At 44.7% G+C, this 17,951-nt stretch overlaps 2 protein-coding genes and 2 long non-coding RNA genes across 6 annotated transcripts in view; 1 reads left to right on the top strand and 3 right to left on the bottom strand.

Annotated features, from left to right (window-relative positions):
• LOC127600709 (uncharacterized) overlaps positions 1-6,838 on the top strand; it is a 131,071-nt gene extending 124,233 nt beyond the window's left edge. For both annotated transcript variants that reach the window (XR_007962413.1, XR_007962412.1), the window contains exon 2: positions 6,713-6,838. This is a non-coding gene — a long non-coding RNA (uncharacterized LOC127600709). The remainder of the gene's footprint in view (positions 1-6,712) is intronic.
• Positions 3,564-5,085, bottom strand: LOC127600691 (uncharacterized). Its single transcript, XR_007962394.1, has 2 exons — positions 4,906-5,085; positions 3,564-3,809 (listed from the first exon to the last, which is right to left on the bottom strand). It is a non-coding gene; the product is annotated as an uncharacterized LOC127600691 (long non-coding RNA).
• LOC127600590 (carcinoembryonic antigen-related cell adhesion molecule 20-like) lies at positions 5,374-8,306 on the bottom strand. Of its 2 annotated transcripts, none has more exons than XM_052065273.1 (5): positions 8,159-8,306; positions 7,441-7,695; positions 6,773-7,039; positions 5,706-5,984; positions 5,374-5,618 (listed from the first exon to the last, which is right to left on the bottom strand). In XM_052065273.1, exons 1-5 carry the CDS (start codon positions 8,196-8,198, stop codon positions 5,536-5,538), a joined length of 924 nt encoding a protein of 307 aa, XP_051921233.1. In that variant the 5' UTR covers positions 8,199-8,306; the 3' UTR covers positions 5,374-5,535. The 2 variants fall into 2 exon arrangements, with proteins under 2 accessions (XP_051921233.1, XP_051921232.1); XM_052065272.1 differs by having other exon boundaries at positions 7,441-7,734; positions 8,159-8,255.
• Positions 8,307-10,809: 2,503 nt separating this feature from the next.
• On the bottom strand, positions 10,810-16,890 carry LOC127600672 (carcinoembryonic antigen-related cell adhesion molecule 20-like). Its single transcript, XM_052065398.1, has 10 exons — positions 16,716-16,890; positions 16,018-16,350; positions 15,299-15,577; positions 14,534-14,800; positions 14,162-14,434; positions 13,619-13,876; positions 12,680-12,782; positions 12,484-12,536; positions 12,321-12,361; positions 10,810-11,459 (listed from the first exon to the last, which is right to left on the bottom strand). Exons 1-10 carry the CDS (start codon positions 16,759-16,761, stop codon positions 11,208-11,210), a joined length of 1,905 nt encoding a protein of 634 aa, XP_051921358.1. The 5' UTR covers positions 16,762-16,890; the 3' UTR covers positions 10,810-11,207.
• Between the last annotated feature and the right edge of the window lie 1,061 nt (positions 16,891-17,951).

Below are 17,951 nucleotides of genomic sequence, written 5' to 3'. Positions count from 1 at the left end.
TAGCTCTAAGCTAGCCGAAGGCAGACGATGTGTGGCTTCTTTTGCCTTTGTTTTATGTTTACTTGGGCGGCAAACTTCCAATGAGCAGCTTGTTGCGTCATGAACAGCTTGAGGCAAGCCAATTTCAGTGATGCAAACGCACACGGGAAAAACTTGCTAACAGTTTTATGGTGGTGTTTTACCAACAAAGATACAATTTCGTTGAACCGGTTGATGTGGAAGCCATGATAATTAATTTTTTTTTGCCATAGGTTTCGTGGTCGGAACCTTGTTTCCCTTTAAGGGCCCATTTTAATTTTGGGTACTCTGGATTCCTTCTGCGCTCCAAAATCATGCGTGTCAAGTTCACCGAAGACCCGAAATTAGCCCGGTGTGAACAGCAGGGTTGCGCGAATTTGTCCGTGTGACCTTGGATTGTCTGAAGGACAAACTTGGAGTGAGACGGTTGTTCTTCTAGAGCGCCCATAGACTATAAGTTGGTTCTAAAAGAAATATTCCTTGTTTAGTGTGTTCACAAAGCCACTGAGCGGATGCTCAAAAACATTCATTCATTCATTCATCTTCCAAGCCGCTTGATCCTCACTAGGGTCGCGGGGGGTGCTGGAGCCTATCCCAGCTGTCTTCGGGCAGTAGGCGGGGGACACCCTGAATCGGTTGCCAGCCAATCGCAGGGCACACAGAAACGAACAACCATTCGCACTCAATTTAGAGTGTTCAATCAGCCTGCCACGCATGTTTTTGGAATGTGGGAGGAAACCGGAGCACCCGGAGAAAACCCACGCAGGCCCGGGGAGAACATGCAAACTCCACACAGGGAGGCCGGAGCTGGAATCGAACCCGGTACCTCTGCACTGTGAAGCCCACGTGCTAACCACTGGACTACCGGGCCGCCTGCTTAAAAACAAAGACCACTAAATAACTTTCACATACTGCACGTGAATTGTATTTTGTGTGTTGTCCGTTGATGATCACCTCTCGATGGGATTTGAATCAATCATTTTTGCATGATGAGGTTACTGAGATTCAAAAGAATGTCCGCCACCACACATAGGGGGCATGGGGGGCTCTTCCGCTCTGTGGCATTTTAAAGTGAAACGAAACAGCTTGGTGTTGACACTTGATCCACCCTCACCTGTTTGCCATGTTTGTGGTGGCGCCGAGTGACTTTTCTGCACACTTTCAATCGCCCGTGACAACCAGATAAATATTTTATCTTCATGAGCGGGTGACATCACATGGAACAAAGGCAAACATTGTGATACAATGGGCAAACATTACAACAGAAGTGAATTTGGATGAAACTTGAATTGCTGATTGACAGAACATTTATTTTTTAACAACTCATTAAAAGCAATACGACATTGTCAGTTTTCCCCATGGTGACCCTGTCGGCGGAATAAAACTTCAGAAAACTAAGCTCCCCACCTCTTTCAGCTCATCGGTACAGCTCTAACTAGGGTCATTCTATGCAGAGGATAAAGAATAGATGACGATGAAATCTGTTCTATTGTCTCCATTATCATCGGGTGCCGACTCAGTGAGTGCTATTTAGTTAAATGAGCATTATTAGAGGAATGGTATGATTCCCCCCCCACCCCCCCCCAATTTGGCATAATACAGAAATCTGAGGAAATCTACAATTTCCATTAAAAACAATTATCCAGAAGCAAGAATCATTGCCTTATGACTCACCAAGACACCATTCCTCCAAGAATTTAAAATTATTCTTCTGCACAATGACAAAAATTGAGTGAGCTCGGTGGCTCATTCATCCGTAGCGGAAGTTGTCATGATCGCGGGTGTGGCAATCCACACTTTTTTTTTTAACCCCCTTCAAAAATAAATGAATAAATAAAAAATGACGATACCAGCTGTGTCAAATGCTATTTGAAGTTTGAGCATAGCTGATTTTCAGGAGTGATCCGATTGCACGAATAATGGACATGCGTGAACAACGTGTTGCCACCAGCTTCTGTGACTGCACAAACAGCCATTGTTGTTGTCTTCTCCTCCGTGCCGCTCGTATCGTTGCGCAGGACTGGAGTGTCTTTGCCGGACACTTGACACCCTGGGATAAACTCGTTTTCAAGTGTCTCAACCATATTGGCAGCAAAATAAGGACAGGAATGTGCACTATAGTCTAGCAGTCATTTTTTTTCATGATGTCTGTAATGTTGTCTGTTCAGTGAATATTTGTTGTTGTAGGCGGGGGACACCCTGAACCGGTTGCCAGCCAATCGCAGGGCACACAGAGGCAAACAACCATCTGTGCTCACACTCACACCTCGGGACAATTTTAGAGTGTTCAATCAGAACTGCCATGCATATTTTTGGATCTAGGGATGAAACCGGAGTACCCGGAGAAAACCCATGCAGGTACAGGGAGAACATGCAAACTCCACACAAGAAGACCGGAGCTGGAATTGAACCCATGACCTCTGCACCGTGAGGTCGACATGCTAATCACTAAACCACCGCCTATGTCTTACCAATTAAAAAAATAATAATAATAAAATTCAACTCAATTCAACATCAACAGCAATGATGATGATGATGGTGATGATGAAGGTTTCTCCAAACAGAGCATAATGACACAGGACAAGTCAAACGGGAGCTGATGCCATTATGCCTGGCGATAGAAAGTCGCATGTGAGGGGGGGGGGGGGGGGCAAGGGTAGCGCAAGCCAAAACACACGGCATCATGACCACAAAAAAAACAAATAAAAAAAACTTGTTTCGTTTCACTCCAAATACCGAATCACATGAAGTTCTTATGTCAACATTGCTCCTTTGTCACGACAATAACAGAAAGCGGTTGCTTTGTAAAGGCTTGACATGAAACCCGTAAATGCTCAGAGATACTGGTGACACTAACACGTTATTCGAAACATCCCGGATCAAATACCCACTGCGAGTTTTGCCAATCAAGTCCTGGTTAGGCAAAAGCTTCTTACGCCTGTCATGGTTTTGCTTCGTCTTATGTTTTTGGTTTTCAGCATCAGCCGGAGTGGAGGGCGTGCCTCTTCAGCAGCCGCGCCTTTTTCCTTGTTATCAATCAAGCCTGCCATGTATTATTTCATAGTGTGTATAAAAACTTTAAAAAAATAACCACCCCCCCCAACTTTTTGTCGCACAAGATCTCACAGATGAGGCAGCATCATTTGAATGAAGTTGTTTTAAATAGAACATGATAATGTCAGATAAAAAGCCTTGCATGGAAGTCAGCTAAATATTTGAACACACCCAGTAATTAAAGTCAAGATAAGTTTGTTTTGAATAAATGAATGTCTAAATGAAATATTGCATTTTGAACACACCGTAAATAAATAAATACCGTTTTTTGTGGGGGGGGGGGGCATTAGGTAGCAGTCACTTTTGTGGAAACACTAGTAGACATTTTAAATTGTTTTGTTGTCACTTTAAATTGTTATTAATTTTGGGGGGGGATTTTGTTTTTTTTTCCTTTCTTAATTATTAAAATTATTTTATTGCATGTATTTACACAATATGTTATGAGTCTTTGAAAGGAATCGTGAGTCCGCTGAATAAAGTCGAATGAGTGATTGAAGTTGCGGGTGGGGTGTTTTATTTTTAGGCAGGAAGTTACAGAAAATAACAAGAGAGAAGCACATCACTTGAGCATCACCTTGTTTCGAAAGCAGCAGCAGCACTGCTTCACGTTTTCTCTCCGCTCTGAGATGCCTGACCAGTACCTCTTTTGTGCCACCCCCATCTCCTCAAGCGTGCTGGTTCTTATCTGCAGGTGGCTTCTGTGTTCCATTTTTGTTTGCCATCCCAGGTGACGTTTTCTGCATGACAAATGATGACAAGCGGTATGCTTAGCGATACTGAAGGAGGCCCCCGGCTGGGGTTGCTGTGCATTCAGGGTTCTTAGGCCTTAGGCCTTTTTCTGCGCAGATCAAATCAAGACGGAGGGCGACGAGGGGGGTTGCGCGCATGTCTTCTTAATATGCAATCACAGTGATTCTTACTAGAGTTTTGGATTCGCCATGCAGTACAAACAAATGAAACTCAAATACATAACAATCAAAGAGCCCTGGAATAAAAAAGATGATCAATCCTGGCTCGGGCTGGGAAAAAAATCCCCCATGTGGCTGTATGACTCAAATGAAATATAAAAAACGGTTTTTTTTCGACACACAAAACAGGGGGAGATAATCTACAGATAAATAGAACAAGACAGGAAGGGTTGAGTAATGTGACAAAACACACCAGAGGCCTTTGTCTCCCTCACCTGTTTGCTTTGTGTGATTCAAACGTTTAATACGTTTTATATTAATTTAAGAAGTGTTTAAAAAACAAAGCAAAACAAACAAAGGAAAAAAAAAAGAGTCAGCGAGGTGAAGGACCCTCATCAAAATTTCCATTCGTACGTCACGATGACTTTGCTATAGTTAGCTGAATCAATTACACAAGCTGGTCAAAGGTTGTCATTGAGTCAAAACAGGCGTCACAATGCTAACTCCGCTTGAGCCGGCGAACAGGTGTTGCATTGTCAACATGCGAACATCACTCAAGTTAATCGTTCCCTCAACATGTAAAAAGTCCACGGAAGCAGAAAGAAAGAAAATTGCTTTGAATGAGACACCATGCATTAAAAAAAAAACAGCTTCCTGGAATGTTATGTTATGTCCCGCATCTGGGCCAAATAAGCTACTGGGCGAAAGGTGAGTCAAACTTTTGTTGCGACCACGCGTCGATTCTACTTGCGAAAGCAAAGCGTGAGCAAAAAATAAAAATAAAATAAAACGGCACCCGCAAAGACAATACAAATATTTTCGCTAAGGTAAGGTAGCATTTAATATCAATTTCCCGTGTGGCATGTTCATCGATGGTCGCAGTTGAAGAAGCAATGAACGTTTGAACAAAAATGATGGAACACACCTTGACAGATATGTAATATCCCAACACTCACAGGCACACATTCGTTGTCCTCTATGAAAAATGATTAATATCAAAGCATCCCACTGAGTGACTTCGAGGAAAAGTAGAGGTACTATTCTTCCATGTTTGTTTGGAAGACTGCGTTATACTGCCTCCTTGTGGCCGAGACGGGCATGTCAGAAAAACAAATCATTGTACAAACAGTTTAATTCTTTACACGAATTCTTTATAGTTCGAAATGCTCTTATTCTCAAAAACAAACATGTATTTATTTGGGGGGGGGGGTTGTAGGGGGGTGGGGACTGGAGTCCCCTGCCTACTGCCCGAAGACAACTGGGATAGGCTCCAGCACCCCTTGCAACCTTAGTGAGGATAAAGCAGTTCGGAAAATGAATGAATGAATGTTACATCACAGTAGGGTCGAAGTACAAAAGGACTGGTTCACACACACCTTTTTAGAAACAGGCAGAGAAGAAAGGATTGCTTTAATTTCACATTTGGGTGGCACACGGGCCGGCAGAATACAACACGTGCTTCAAAAAGTGAGCAATCCCACAATGATGTCCACTTTGAATGAAATCTTACACAGAATAAGTCAATGTAGAAATGACAAGTCACTGTGAGTTATTGTCAGTAAGTCACCGAAAGCAGAGCCAGGCCTAAAACCAAAGTGGACAATCCAGTGAGCTGTAAGGATCCAGAAAGAGGAGCGCCTGCAGACCAGAAGAAAGAAAGACTCATTTTAACAAAATCTGAGGTCATGCGGCGATAATTCACAATCACTGAAGGGCAGCTGTTACCTATCACTTCCAGCATCTTTGTGGCCTTCGCTGAGCGTCCGGCTGCTACGTTTTCCACAAGGCAGGTCAGATTTTGGAAGGTTCCCGGCACGATGGGAATCCACAAGAGCTGGTCTTCGTGCACAGAGATGTAGCTTCCCAGAGGAAAACCGCCCTCGAATGGCCACCTAACGGTGCAGTCCACGTTCAAAGTGCACGTCATCAAGCACGTGAACGTGTGCAGTCGCCCCACGAACACCTTATCGGGCCCGCTGATGCTGACGTTCCATGCTGTATCGCCTACAAAAAAAGGACATTTAAAAAAAAAAAGATGCCAATATAGGATGACTGTTGTGGAATGAAACCCCAGTGATGAAGGAGGGATTAAAAAAAAAGTTCTGTCTCTCCCGCACCATTTAAATTAGGGCTGAACAATTAATCAAGTTCTCGTCAAAACTGCGAGGTGGTAGAATGCAAGTTTCAAAATGCAAAGGCTGAAATTTAAAAAAGAAAACAAAAACGCTCCATTTAGTATTGGTAGGGTTTATCTATACAGTACATACAGTATACTGTATGTATATAATACATTTATATTTTAGCGTAAGTATAACCTCTACTACATTTTTGTATCATAAATCTAAAGTTTTTTTTGTAATCTACAGATTAATATATTGCTTGTATTTGTTAAAATATACACAGGAAGAAAAAATCACAATTAGATTTTTGTTTAATCGCTCAGCCCCACTTTTAAAGTTATAAAATAATCATTTGTAAACTCAATGTAAAAAAATAAATAATGGAAGCGCAAAATGGACAGGAAAAAAAAGGAAAATATTGTCTGTGTGTCAGGTCGGGGAGTCAAAAGCGTGGTTCTTGATTGAAGCGGATGTTCTGTGCCGAAATGAGGCGTGCGGAATCTGGCAGACACGATTTTTGCAATGTGAGCGTCTGGGAGTAAACTGTGGCTGACGGAATCATCTGCCCCCCCCCCTGTGTTTATACTTTTTACGCCTGAAACGGCATTACAGTAAGTATGTTGAAAACTCCCTAAAAAAACAATCGCTACTAAAAGCCCTTGATGTGCTTACCGCTTAGCAGGTAGCCTAGACTGAAAACCCAACTCTTGTTCAGCACAGCCCCACACGTGTAAAATCCAACATCTGATGGTTGCAGCGAGTCAAAATGGAGCGTAGCGTTGTGCAGCAGGTGCATATGATCAAGCCAGACCATCTTCTGTCCATCTTTGTACCAGACCACCGTGGAAGGTGTGGCTCCATCAACGTGGCAGAGGAGATCCACGGACAGGTTCAGAGATGGCACAGCGCCGGCTGGACTGACTTGCACTGACACTGGATCTGGAATGGCAATGTAAAACGTCCAATTTGTCATTTATTTGAGGGACAGTACTTAAAATACAGTGTCAAAACAACAAATATTTTTATAATGCTTTGTTTCATAAGAAACATAGCGCTATTTAATATACTGCCTAACTAAATTGATTTTAGCATGATAGCATTAAGCTAACTAGACTTTATTCAGCCCCAGCTATTGCTGTTGTTTGAAATACACCATGTGTATTTTCTCTTAGTTTGATGTTTATTTTGACTGTAACCAACCGCGAGTGGAATCAACTCATTTGAAACCTCTTTTGTGACAAACCTGACATTATTTAGCAGAACATAGTCAAAAATAAATTAGGCTCCTCTGCACTGCAAGTACTCACATGAGTGTTGTAGTAGACTAGTATTATACTTACTTTCAATATCCATAATAACGGTCGTAGTGCTGGAGTGTCCTATATTTTTTCTCCCGGTGCACTGCAGCGCCACTGATTGGTGCAGTCCATCCGGCGTCCAGGTGAGCGTGCTCCCATTGAACGTGCGGCCCAGCAAGGACCAGGAGTATGTACAGTTTCTCAAGCAGTTGGACGAGCATGTGAAAGTTGTGCTGGACCCGGCGGACACTCTACCACTCCAAACAATTTGCAATTTGAGCCCTCCTGCCAGTCCACCTGCATAAGGGGGCGGGGGGAGTGGCCTGTCACAAAGCGCTTTACAGAACATTTAATCACAAGAATAACAAGAATACAACAGAACACAGAACGTAAATCATTGATAATTATAGAATCCTGTGTGAAGGATCACTCATTTAAATTGTTGTGGATAGTGTTATGGCATGTCTGGAACATTTTTTAAAGCCTAGTTATGTTCATTTGTTCAACACAACCTAGCTGTATGCAACGTTTTAAGTATACGACATGAATAGCTTTTATAAATTATAATAATAATGATTCATGCTAACAGAATCATCGAGTACAGTTGTTTCATATTTAAACAGTGTATAATGTTACTTTGGTTGACAATAATAATAAAGCTGATTTAAAAAAAAAAACTAATCGAATAAGACCGATTGATCGTCCAGCCCTTAGGTCATATTAAAATATACAATGTGTAATTTCTTCGACGATCTCCTACCGTTCAGTGCCAGCAACAAAACAATGTAGATGGCGACCATTATCTCCCACTGTGGACTGTTCGTTGTGTTGTGAAGTTTCAGCCGAATTAGTCGTTTGTCAAGTCAAGTCAATGATATGGAGCAATAGGATGTGCAAAGTGGAATTTCCCAGAGGCGAGAAGAAGTGACGGTAAACCAAGGTAGTCCGCGATGGTGTAATTGTAAACGAGATCGTTCAGGGTGTCATACAGCAGAGGGCGCTATTTCTCCTAATGGAACTTGAGGGGATAACCGGACTATTTTTCCCAAACCATTTTATGAGAAATATTCTGTTCTGGCTCCTGAAGATCCATGTTACATTTGGTTCCTATTTTCTATAACTACATAGCTGCTTTATTTTGTCAGGTTAATTCGTTAATGTGAAAGGCACACCGGACGTTATGGAGTGAGACACTTCCGGTTGAACCTCCGAACAATGGACTGCAACTTTGTGTCGTAGGCTAAGCACAGCCTGTATGTAAATATTTTATGTAAATGTATGCCATATTATTAATTCGTCGGGTGTGTTCATCGTGGATTTACATTTGTGGGGCGTTTCTATTGTTCGCATTTATGCACAGCGAGTAGCACATTAGCGTATTAGCTCGTTAGCTACACTAGCGTAGCCACGCGTTCGTCACATGTCAGGTCAGTGGGGCACATTGATTTACCACGTTGCAACGTATAAGTGTTTTTATGTCTGTCTGTTCCAGTTTTACACCTTCTTGACTCGCTGGTGAATAAATCGCTGGAAATATCAACGGTGTGGTTATTGAAGGAGTTGTCTGTCTAGCCGCAACGGGGGACGCGGCGAGGGCGGAACATATTCATAACAACATTTTGGTGACAACTAATTAAATACTAGGGTATTTCACACCAACTTAACGTTTCAATGACATTAGAAGCAACATGATTTCCTGGTTTATCCTTGCGTTGCTAATTGCTACATTTCCACTTTGCACTTTGGATTTATTGCAACATTTCTACCGCACTAAAATACTTTGGAATTCGAATTTTGCAACAAGTATTTTCTCTGTGTTCTTTGGAGGGGGTTGTGCATAGTTTCCACACCTTTTGTGTTTATATGAGTTACCCATTCACCAAGTGTACCTGAACGCAAATGTTATCAGTTTGCACGGTAAACAAACACATCCCCGTATTTTTCCTGTTTGTGAAAGCATCAGAACAAATCACGGTAATGAACCGTAATGATCCTTAAAATACGTGATCTAGTCGTCAAGTAAATGTCGGAATCTGCCAAAATTTGACAGAAAAAATGTAGCCGAGTTAGTGGCGTACCTCTATTTAATAGTTGTTGTTATAATTACGATTCAACGCATGTTTTGGAAGTGGCGAGTGGAAAAGTTGAAGTCAAGTGAAAGGAGAACGCAGACAGAAACCGCAGAGTATCTGAAGGTCGTAAATACGTGAGTTCCTGGCTAGATGACATTTATGTTTAAACAATGTGATAAAAATTGAAGAAGAATGGAAGCAACCCACAAGAAAAAAAATGTTTTATTTGTCCCTTTGAGAGACATTCCCATGACACACTAAGTCCATTTTACACTTTAGAAAATTTTAAACGTGCACTACATTCACGTTGGTCAGATGAAAACCTTGATCCGCTTTAGCATTCTAGGGACATACCATAAATAGGAGAACTGAACTGTACCATTTGGCGGATTCACAGGGTTTAAAGCAGGGGTGTCCAAACTTTTTGCCAAGGGGGCCAGATTTTATGTGGTAAAATGTCGGGGGGCCGACCTTGGCTGACATTCTTTACATTGAACAACAATATTGTTCAACAAATTTTAGTAAGCCAGTCTGTTTCACATTTCCATTTTTATTTTAATTTCAACAATCTTAAGAATTTCTTTTGGTTCATTTGAAACAGGAATTTGAAATATGACATATCAGTCAATATAAACACGGAGTGATGTCTTGTTAACTCGTGAGTGATGCCCTCTAGTGTCTAAATGCTATTACTCATTTAGTGAATGCTATTACTCATTTAGCCACTAGAGGGAAGCAGTACTCTATGAAACATCACTCACCAGTCTACGAGACCTCAGTCAATGCAACACGTGTTCCATTGTGCCCAACCTGCGGGCCAGACGGCACTGATTTTATGACGGGGGCCGAGGGCCGGATGAAAGTCGACCGCGGGCCGGATTTGGCCCGCGGGCCGGACTTTGGACATGCCTGGTTTAAAGCCACGAAAATTGGAAAATTGACATTTTAATTACTCGTATACAAAGAGTTGGAAGAGATGGAAATTACACCACCCGTGAAATGTTTTGTTCGCTGTCTATTTCTGAAAATGAGCCATTCTGCCAAACTGTTCATAAAGGGCTTCACCAGTGTCTCTTGTCGTAATTAGCAGCAAGACTCAGTGACAATTAGCTATTTTCAAGCACCAACCAGAATCTAGCCACCATTCGTAAACACTATCTGTACTACCAAGGTAAGCAGAGCTGCAGTGTGAGCACGGATTAGCTTTAGCGAATAGCGTTCGCGTGTGTGAACCCCACATCCTCAAATGTTTGAGGCAGTTGTCAAGGTGGAGGCAGGGTGTTTGTATTTGGACATGTCGTACAATTTGGTGGTTTGATGATGAAGTGCTGCCTCCTAGAAAGAAAAAAATACTGCACAATAGCAGTTCTGCACTTCCGAAATTGGATTACCGGTACATCAATCCATGTTAAATGTACTATGCATGTGAAAGTGTTTATTACTTTGAGTGAAATAAATTCTACAAAGTGTTGCATGGCAAGACTGCCTGCAGTCCGTACTCAGCCCACTGTGTGTTGATGAATCCAATCAAGTCGATGGATCTAATCGAGCACCGCTGTGCTTTTGTGACTCTTAGTCAACAGATCAATGATTAACGCGCACACACATTGACCGCAAACACTATCCGTCGTTAGCGCGCCATTAACTCATTCACTCCCAAAGACGTTCTTAAACGTCTTTTCAGACTTGGTCTAGAATCGGCCGGGACTGAATGAGTTAAAGAGTTGTGACCGCCTGTCACACCGTCGGGTGGTCTCCACTTCCGCGACGCGACCACTCGTTGCTGTGAACCCGTTGGCCGACTTGGCCTCCGTAGGCTTCGAGCGGCTGAGGGGCTCGCCTCTTCATCCGCTGCACGTGCGCGTCGTAGGAAGGAGGCACGTTGTTCACTCGGACCTCGGCGTACTCTGTCTCATTATCCCGGTGCTGCAGCTTGACTTCCCCGCCGTTCTTTGCGCGGAGAATACTCAAGTCTGCATAGGTCAGCTCCTGCTCGAAAGACCGGAAAATGATTAATACTTAACTAAGCGCATCACTTCTCTAAAGAGACACAACCACAGACCACGCAAACTTCCCCCTTCGATACAACGGTTAGCGATGTAGCTCCTCCCTGGTTCAAAGTCCAACAAGGCCCGACAAACATGATCACGGACTTATCAGTCATCAACCAATGTTGTCAAGTGTTTCCTGGTCTCACGAATCCACAAAAAAAGCAGCTGTGGTGTAACTGGCGCCAGTATTTTCGTTGTCATGGCAACCATGTGTTTTTTTTTTTTTTACTTGAGCCACTCGCATACCGCAAAATGGCCACACCAGAGATTTCACAATTAGCCGCCTTTTGACTTTTACACAGAAACCCAGCAAAGTATGATATTGTCACATGTGTGCTTTATGGTCAATGTTAAAACACTCCTTTGCCGATCAAAGGTTTTATGTGTCAGATGATTTTTAGTTCCTCACAATCATTCCCTTACACACTAACTTGTTCCATCTCAGCGTCGAGGTCATGAGTACCTTTTTTTTTTTTTTTTTTTTTTTTTGCGGATTGACATTTTTCTCGCTTTCTTTCCTGTTTTGACAGGTGGTGTAAAAATGAGCCAATACATATTGGGCAGTATTGAAGTAGACGGAGTGCCACACAACACCGAGGTGCCCTTTGTTTCGTTATTTGAGCGTACGCTAAAAAGACCAACCGTTATCTGCACTGAAAAAAAAAAGTGTGTGTAATTGTCTACGTTTTATTTCATCAAGTGGTTGAACAAAATCAAATCGCCCGGCTCCACATGAAATTTTGAAGTAGGTGTATGTTGTCTTATTGTCAGCCGGTCCAGACGAACTGAATTTTTGTACCTGAGTTTTTGTTTCTTTTGTGTTGTCCTGGCCTTTTCGTCCTGTTAAAAAAAAAAAAAAATCCAATAAATGTCACTCAAGGTAACATTCAGTTGAACGTGACTCAGTACAAAAACTGAATAAAAGCCCAGACTGGATCGAACGGTTCCCATGTCACGCTTACCTGTCCCGTTGGAGGCGTTTCCGTCGGGGCAATTCATTGGCTTGTTCCTGTTCCTGTATTGCGACATTTTCATTCGTGAATGTTTATGTTGACTGACTTTTGGGCGCGAATATTTCTTTCTTTTATTGATTTATTTTTGACATCTTGTGAGGCATGATTAGAATGGCGGACAACGGCGAGAATGCCGTATACTTACCGATGACGATAAAAGGCGAATCCGCCGCCAGCGGCTAGCGCGCAGATGACGAAACAAGCCACCACGATGCCAGCGATACAACCGGCCGAACACGCGGACACATCTGTGAATGCATACAACCAGAAATCTCTATCTCTCTCGCTACGTGGTGCTGCGATGCTACAGCAGTGCTCGAGACTCAATTTTTGCACCGGTTGCACTGGTGCGAGCAAAAGTTCCTCCCAAAATATCACGATAAACCGCAATGATGTGAGAGTGTTTTTTTTTTTACAGTTCTGTATTCAGAAAAAAAGCCGAATGACTCCGATGTTTTGTGCATGGCTGTTACGCATGATTGGTTCCCGCCGTGCGATGTCGACCAATGACAGCGCAAGTGGATTTATCCATTGAGCTGATTGGCTGCGCATCTTCACAGCCCCGCCCCTTGTGTCTCATCATGTGGTTGACTCTGATCAGTCACAGGCTCGGACTATGTTCACCAAAATTCCAATCATTCATTCATTCATTCATCTTCCGAACCGCTTGATCCACACTAGGGTCGCGGGGGGTGCTGGAGCCTAATCCCAGCTGTCTTCGGGCAGTAGGCGGGGGACACCCTGAACATGTTTCCCAGTCAATCGCAGGGCACACAGAGACGAACAACCATTCGCACTCACACCTAGGGACAATTTAGAGCGTCCAATCAGCCTGCCACGCATGTTTTTGGAATGTGGGAGGAAATCGGAGCACCCGGAGAAAACCCACGCAGGCCCGGGGAGAACATGCAAACTCCACACAGGGAGGCCGGAGCTGGAATTGAACCCGGTACCTCTGCACTTTGAAGCCGACGTGCTAACCACTGGACTACCGGGCCGCCCACCAAAATTCTACGGAAGCAAATTTTTTAAACGTCCACTGGAAAGTCTGCTCGCGCCAATGCAACCTCTCATAATGACTCGCCTGTCACAGTCAAACTGTGTACCGCCGACGAGCTTTTCCCGGTAATATCGTTCGTGGTGCTACAGACGTAGCTTCCGCTGTCAGCAAAGTCCACGTTGCTTATGACCAACGTTGATTGGTTATGTAGCGCCGCCGTGTGGTTCAGTCGCGTCCACGTGTACGTGGCAGATGGGACGGACGCGGCGGAGCAAGTTAAAGTCAAAGTCTGCTTCACCTGAATTTGGCTCGGTCCCTTGATTCGGACTGGGTCCGGGCCAACTGCAAGACAGAGTAAATATGTTGGAGACGTTTGTGTTCTGGATGCACGGTGAAACCTGTGAAGCGCAATGCAATCTGTTCTGGAGCGTTAGTTCGGTAGCTAACCACCAATGTAATGTTTGGAAACGGTGGTCCGATACAAGGGAAAAATATTGTGAAAAAAAATAACAAAACACACGCAAATGCAGTCCGAGCTTGAATGGAAACCGTGTGCGAAATCCTCGATTGCAATATTGCGCGATTGGCTTCACTGTTCCGACAATGAGCAGCGTTTCGGTTACTTACAGTTGACCAGGACGTTGAATGCGACTTGTTCCTCATTGATGGGGTTGCTTATCTGACAGGAATACGCAGCGCTGTCCGATCTCGCGGCGGCGCGGAAGGACAGTGTCCGGTTCTCGTCGTGGAGCGTCACGCGCTCATCCGGGACCAATGTTGAGCCGTCCTTCGTCCACCGTCTGAAGAAGACCGACCCGACGCCGTCGCAGGTAACATCCAGCGCCGCCCCCTCAATCGGGTGATCCGTCGACAACGTGACAGAGGTGCTGGAAATTCTCTCTGTTGAACACAACAATGAAGGATTTATGTTTCCTTGTGATTAATAACAATGTCAATTGAAGAAGAAACTGGCCTTAAAATAAGAATAGTCGCCCTTACTTAGCACATTAATCGGCCATTGCCGAGAGTTTTTGCGTCTCAGAGTTTTGGCGTTAAAGGACCGGCAGCTGTAGTTTCCACTCTGATTCTGCTGAATGTTTATCAGCGAGTGATTCGATGCCAAGATCGACAGATCCTTCCCGTCCAACAACCAAGTAAAGATGGCGGCCGGCCTGGAGTCGGCCGAGCAGGAAAGGAAGACGTCCGTCCCTTCTGCGATGTAATCTTGCTGCGGCGATATAACCAGCTGTGTGTCGTCCGGGCCGTCTGAAAGGCGCGGGGGTGGGGGGGTGGGGGGGGGGGGCAGGCGGCATATTTTAGAAAGTTATTTTGCAAATAAGTCAGACATTCACTGAGCACAAAAATTTGGCACAATCTAGCAAAGCGAGGTACACGGACACCAATTTTGAACGTTTAACAGATTTTCTAAATATCTGAGACCCTACACGGGACAACGAAAAAATCCGAACGGATAAGGTGTGGTGTCCTTGAGATGGCCAACACATCACACACAAAACCGTATCTCCATGGACATTTACAAGCCCCCCCCCCCCCCTGCAAGCCAGGTGTTGTAGTACCAAGGCTGACCTGTGAGAGGCAGCATAGGGCATCTAGGCTGACATTAAATACAAAGAAGAAAGTGTCACTAGTAGAAGCACGTTATTCCTGGAAAAAAATATGGCTTCTCTATTGGATCGGTTTAGGTTGTGTTGCAGGTGGATCGAATGTTTTGGCGGGTGAAGATATTTGCAGAGTGGCCCTCACAGCTAACGGAAAGGGTCACTGAATCGCTGGAGCTTGCACTGACAGCGTTGGTCACGTGACATCGGAACGACCTCTGGTCATAGCGGGTCACGGGGTCGACGGTGAGCGTGGCGCCTTTGTCGCTGAGCTGAACTCTGTCGCCGGGCAAGATCTCTGCGCTGCCGTTCATCCAATGGAAGGAGATGGACGATCCGAACGAAGAGCAGGACAGACGGACGGTGTTGTTGAACTCCACCAGGTCTTCGCTGCTGGTTGTTAAGTTGACTTTGGAGACTGGAACTGGGAGTGCAAAAATAACACAAAATGTTCAGAAATCGCGCCGGTGGTTAGCATGCTACTTTACCAAACGGATTTTTCTTGAAATTTGGGCCAAGGACGAACTCATTTTCTCGCAAATTCAGAACTTTTGCTTCTAATCGCAAAGATGTATAATTCCCTATCGACAAAATGGTGACAAAGCACTACTTTTATAAAAGACGGGGCAATGGCCTGTTCCTGATGAAAGTCCTCCCCTCCAAGATAATTCCTGCTACCAAGATAGCGACAAAGCAATACCTTTCTATTAGACAGGGCTATGGCCTGAGCACCTAGACGATAGAATAGGTGAGCAAATAATGAACGAAAGGGTTTAAAAAAAAACACTTTCTTTGTTTGCACTCCTTCGTTTGTACAGACAAAGGTTAATAAAGTTCGAGTCGTGTCGTTGCTCATCTGCTCACCAAGCGTCTGCAGCGTGGTGGTCCCTGTGATTGGGTTGCCGTCCTCTGTGACAATGAGAAGTCGATATTCGCCGCTGTCATTGAGAGCCAGATTTCTGAGCTCCAGAGAGCCCGTCTCGATGAAGAGGGTGATCCTGCCTTCATACTCGGGGCTCGTTTTGTTTTTAGACGTGGCCGTTATCACGGGCGTGTCTTTACCGCCGCTGATAAATGTCCAGCTCACCGTGTGGAACGGCGTCTGCGTGGGAGACACGTCCGCGTCGAACCTCACCGAGCCTCCCACGGCTGCGTTCAGAGGCCCGTCGGGCAACACGCCGGATCCTGCGGTTAAACCTGGGGGGACACATTTGGAATAAGGAAAAAAAAAACGGACCCAGTGATGCAAACTATCCGCTCTTTGGTGAAAGTTTAAACTTCAAATCATTGAGCAAATCAACGGATGTTTGTTCAGGATCAAAAGTTGCCCGATCATGAAGTTTATGACCGGGGCTTAGTTTGTTTCACTTTTGACAGGCTTGCACGGTCAACAAAGCAACAATTCCCAAAATATAACTTCATGTAGCTTTTTAAGACAACTTCTATTATTATTACACGCAGAAAAAAAAACATTATTATACAGATGAGCACAATTTAGTTTAACAAACACTCTCCACTTTTAAGGTCAGCCATATCAGTGCTGAAACGTTGGGCAGCCTTACCTGTCAGAGCCACAGAGACAATACACAACACTGCTCGTGTGTCCATTTAATCCTCCTGCAGTTCGCACAGCAGAGAATGTCGCATCGACCGGGCCAGCTCTAATTGTACATGTCCAAGTAGAGGAAGAAGCCACCCTACCGGCGTATTGGGCAACAGTGCATCAACATTGGGCTCAAATATGAATACGGAAGCTGCAAACGTGGCGCAGCGTCGCCCTCTTATGGTTGTGCTGGAAGTCAATCCGGTACAATACCATATTCATTCATTCATTCATCTTCCGAGCCGCTTGATCCTCACTAGGGTCGCGGGGGGTGCTGGAGCCTATCCCAGCTGTCTTCGGGCAGTAGGCGGGGGACACCCTGAATCGGTTGCCAGCCAATCGCAGGGCACACAGAAACGACCAACCATTCGCACTCACACTCACACCTAGGGACAATTTAGAGCGTCCAATCAGCCTGCCATGCATGTTTTTGGAATGTGGGAGGAAACCGGAGCACCCGGAGAAAACCCACGCAAGCCCGGGGAGAACATGCAAACTCCACACAGGGAGGCCGGAGCTGGAATCGAACCCGGTACCTCTGCACTGTGAAGCCGAAGTGCTAACCACTAGACTACCGGGCCGCCCTGCTTTGCATACATTATTTTTATTTGTTGTTGCGAGCCACATCCCTCTATCCATAATCCGATCCGCTTTATCCTCACAAGGGTCGCGTGGAGGGCGGCGGGGGGTGGGTGGGTGGGGGGGGGGGGGGTCGGTGTGCTGGAGTCACCCAGAACTTGTTGCCAGCCAATCGCAGGGCACCCAGAGACGAACAACCAGGAGTGTTCCATTAACCTGGAATGCATGTTTTTGGAATGTGGGAAAAAACTGGAATACCCAGAGAAAAGCCACATAGGCACGGGGAGAACATGCAAAAAAAGCCGGAATTGAACCCTGCACCGTGAGGCCGACGCAGATTAGAATAATGGATGGATGGATGAACGGTTGGATTGCGTCTGAGTGTGGGCGCGACCTACCAGATCCAGAAAATAAAGTTGCACTGAAAAAAAAATTCTTGTGTGTGGCCGTTGGCTGCGGCACACACTTAGCAATACCGACTCACGCCTATCAAAACTCGAACTGGATGAAACAAGTCTTTTGCGTATTTTCCAACTATCAAAGTGACACAGCCTGTCTAAAATGGGTACAGGAGAAGGTTTTGGAACTCCGTCAATATAAAAGGTCAAAGGTCAAA

This window comes from Hippocampus zosterae, chromosome 5 (assembly GCF_025434085.1).
Source record: "Hippocampus zosterae strain Florida chromosome 5, ASM2543408v3, whole genome shotgun sequence".
Classification (NCBI taxonomy): domain Eukaryota; kingdom Metazoa; phylum Chordata; class Actinopteri; order Syngnathiformes; family Syngnathidae; genus Hippocampus; species Hippocampus zosterae.
Note: the sequence above shows the minus strand (reverse complement) of the source record. Positions and strands in the feature narration are given on the sequence as shown.

Excerpts from the sequence above, each read along its gene's own strand:
- LOC127600590 (XM_052065272.1), bottom strand. The coding sequence starts at position 8,198 with ATGGTCGCCATCTACATTGTTTTGTTGCTGGCACTGAACG. Across the intron at positions 7,735-8,158 it reads TTTGTTGCTGGCACTGAACG|CGCTTTGTGACAGGCCACTC; the intron begins GTAGGAGATCGT and ends TGTTCTGTAAAG. Across the intron at positions 5,619-5,705 it reads AAAGATGCTGGAAGTGATAG|GCGCTCCTCTTTCTGGATCC; the intron begins GTAACAGCTGCC and ends TCTGGTCTGCAG.
- LOC127600672 (XM_052065398.1), bottom strand. The coding sequence starts at position 16,761 with ATGGACACACGAGCAGTGTTGTGTATTGTCTCTGTGGCTCTGACAG. Across the intron at positions 14,801-15,298 it reads AGTGACCCTTTCCGTTAGCT|ACGGCCCGGACGACACACAG; the intron begins GTGAGGGCCACT and ends CGCGCCTTTCAG. Across the intron at positions 11,460-12,320 it reads CAAAAGAAACAAAAACTCAG|GAGCTGACCTATGCAGACTT; the intron begins GTACAAAAATTC and ends TCTTTCGAGCAG.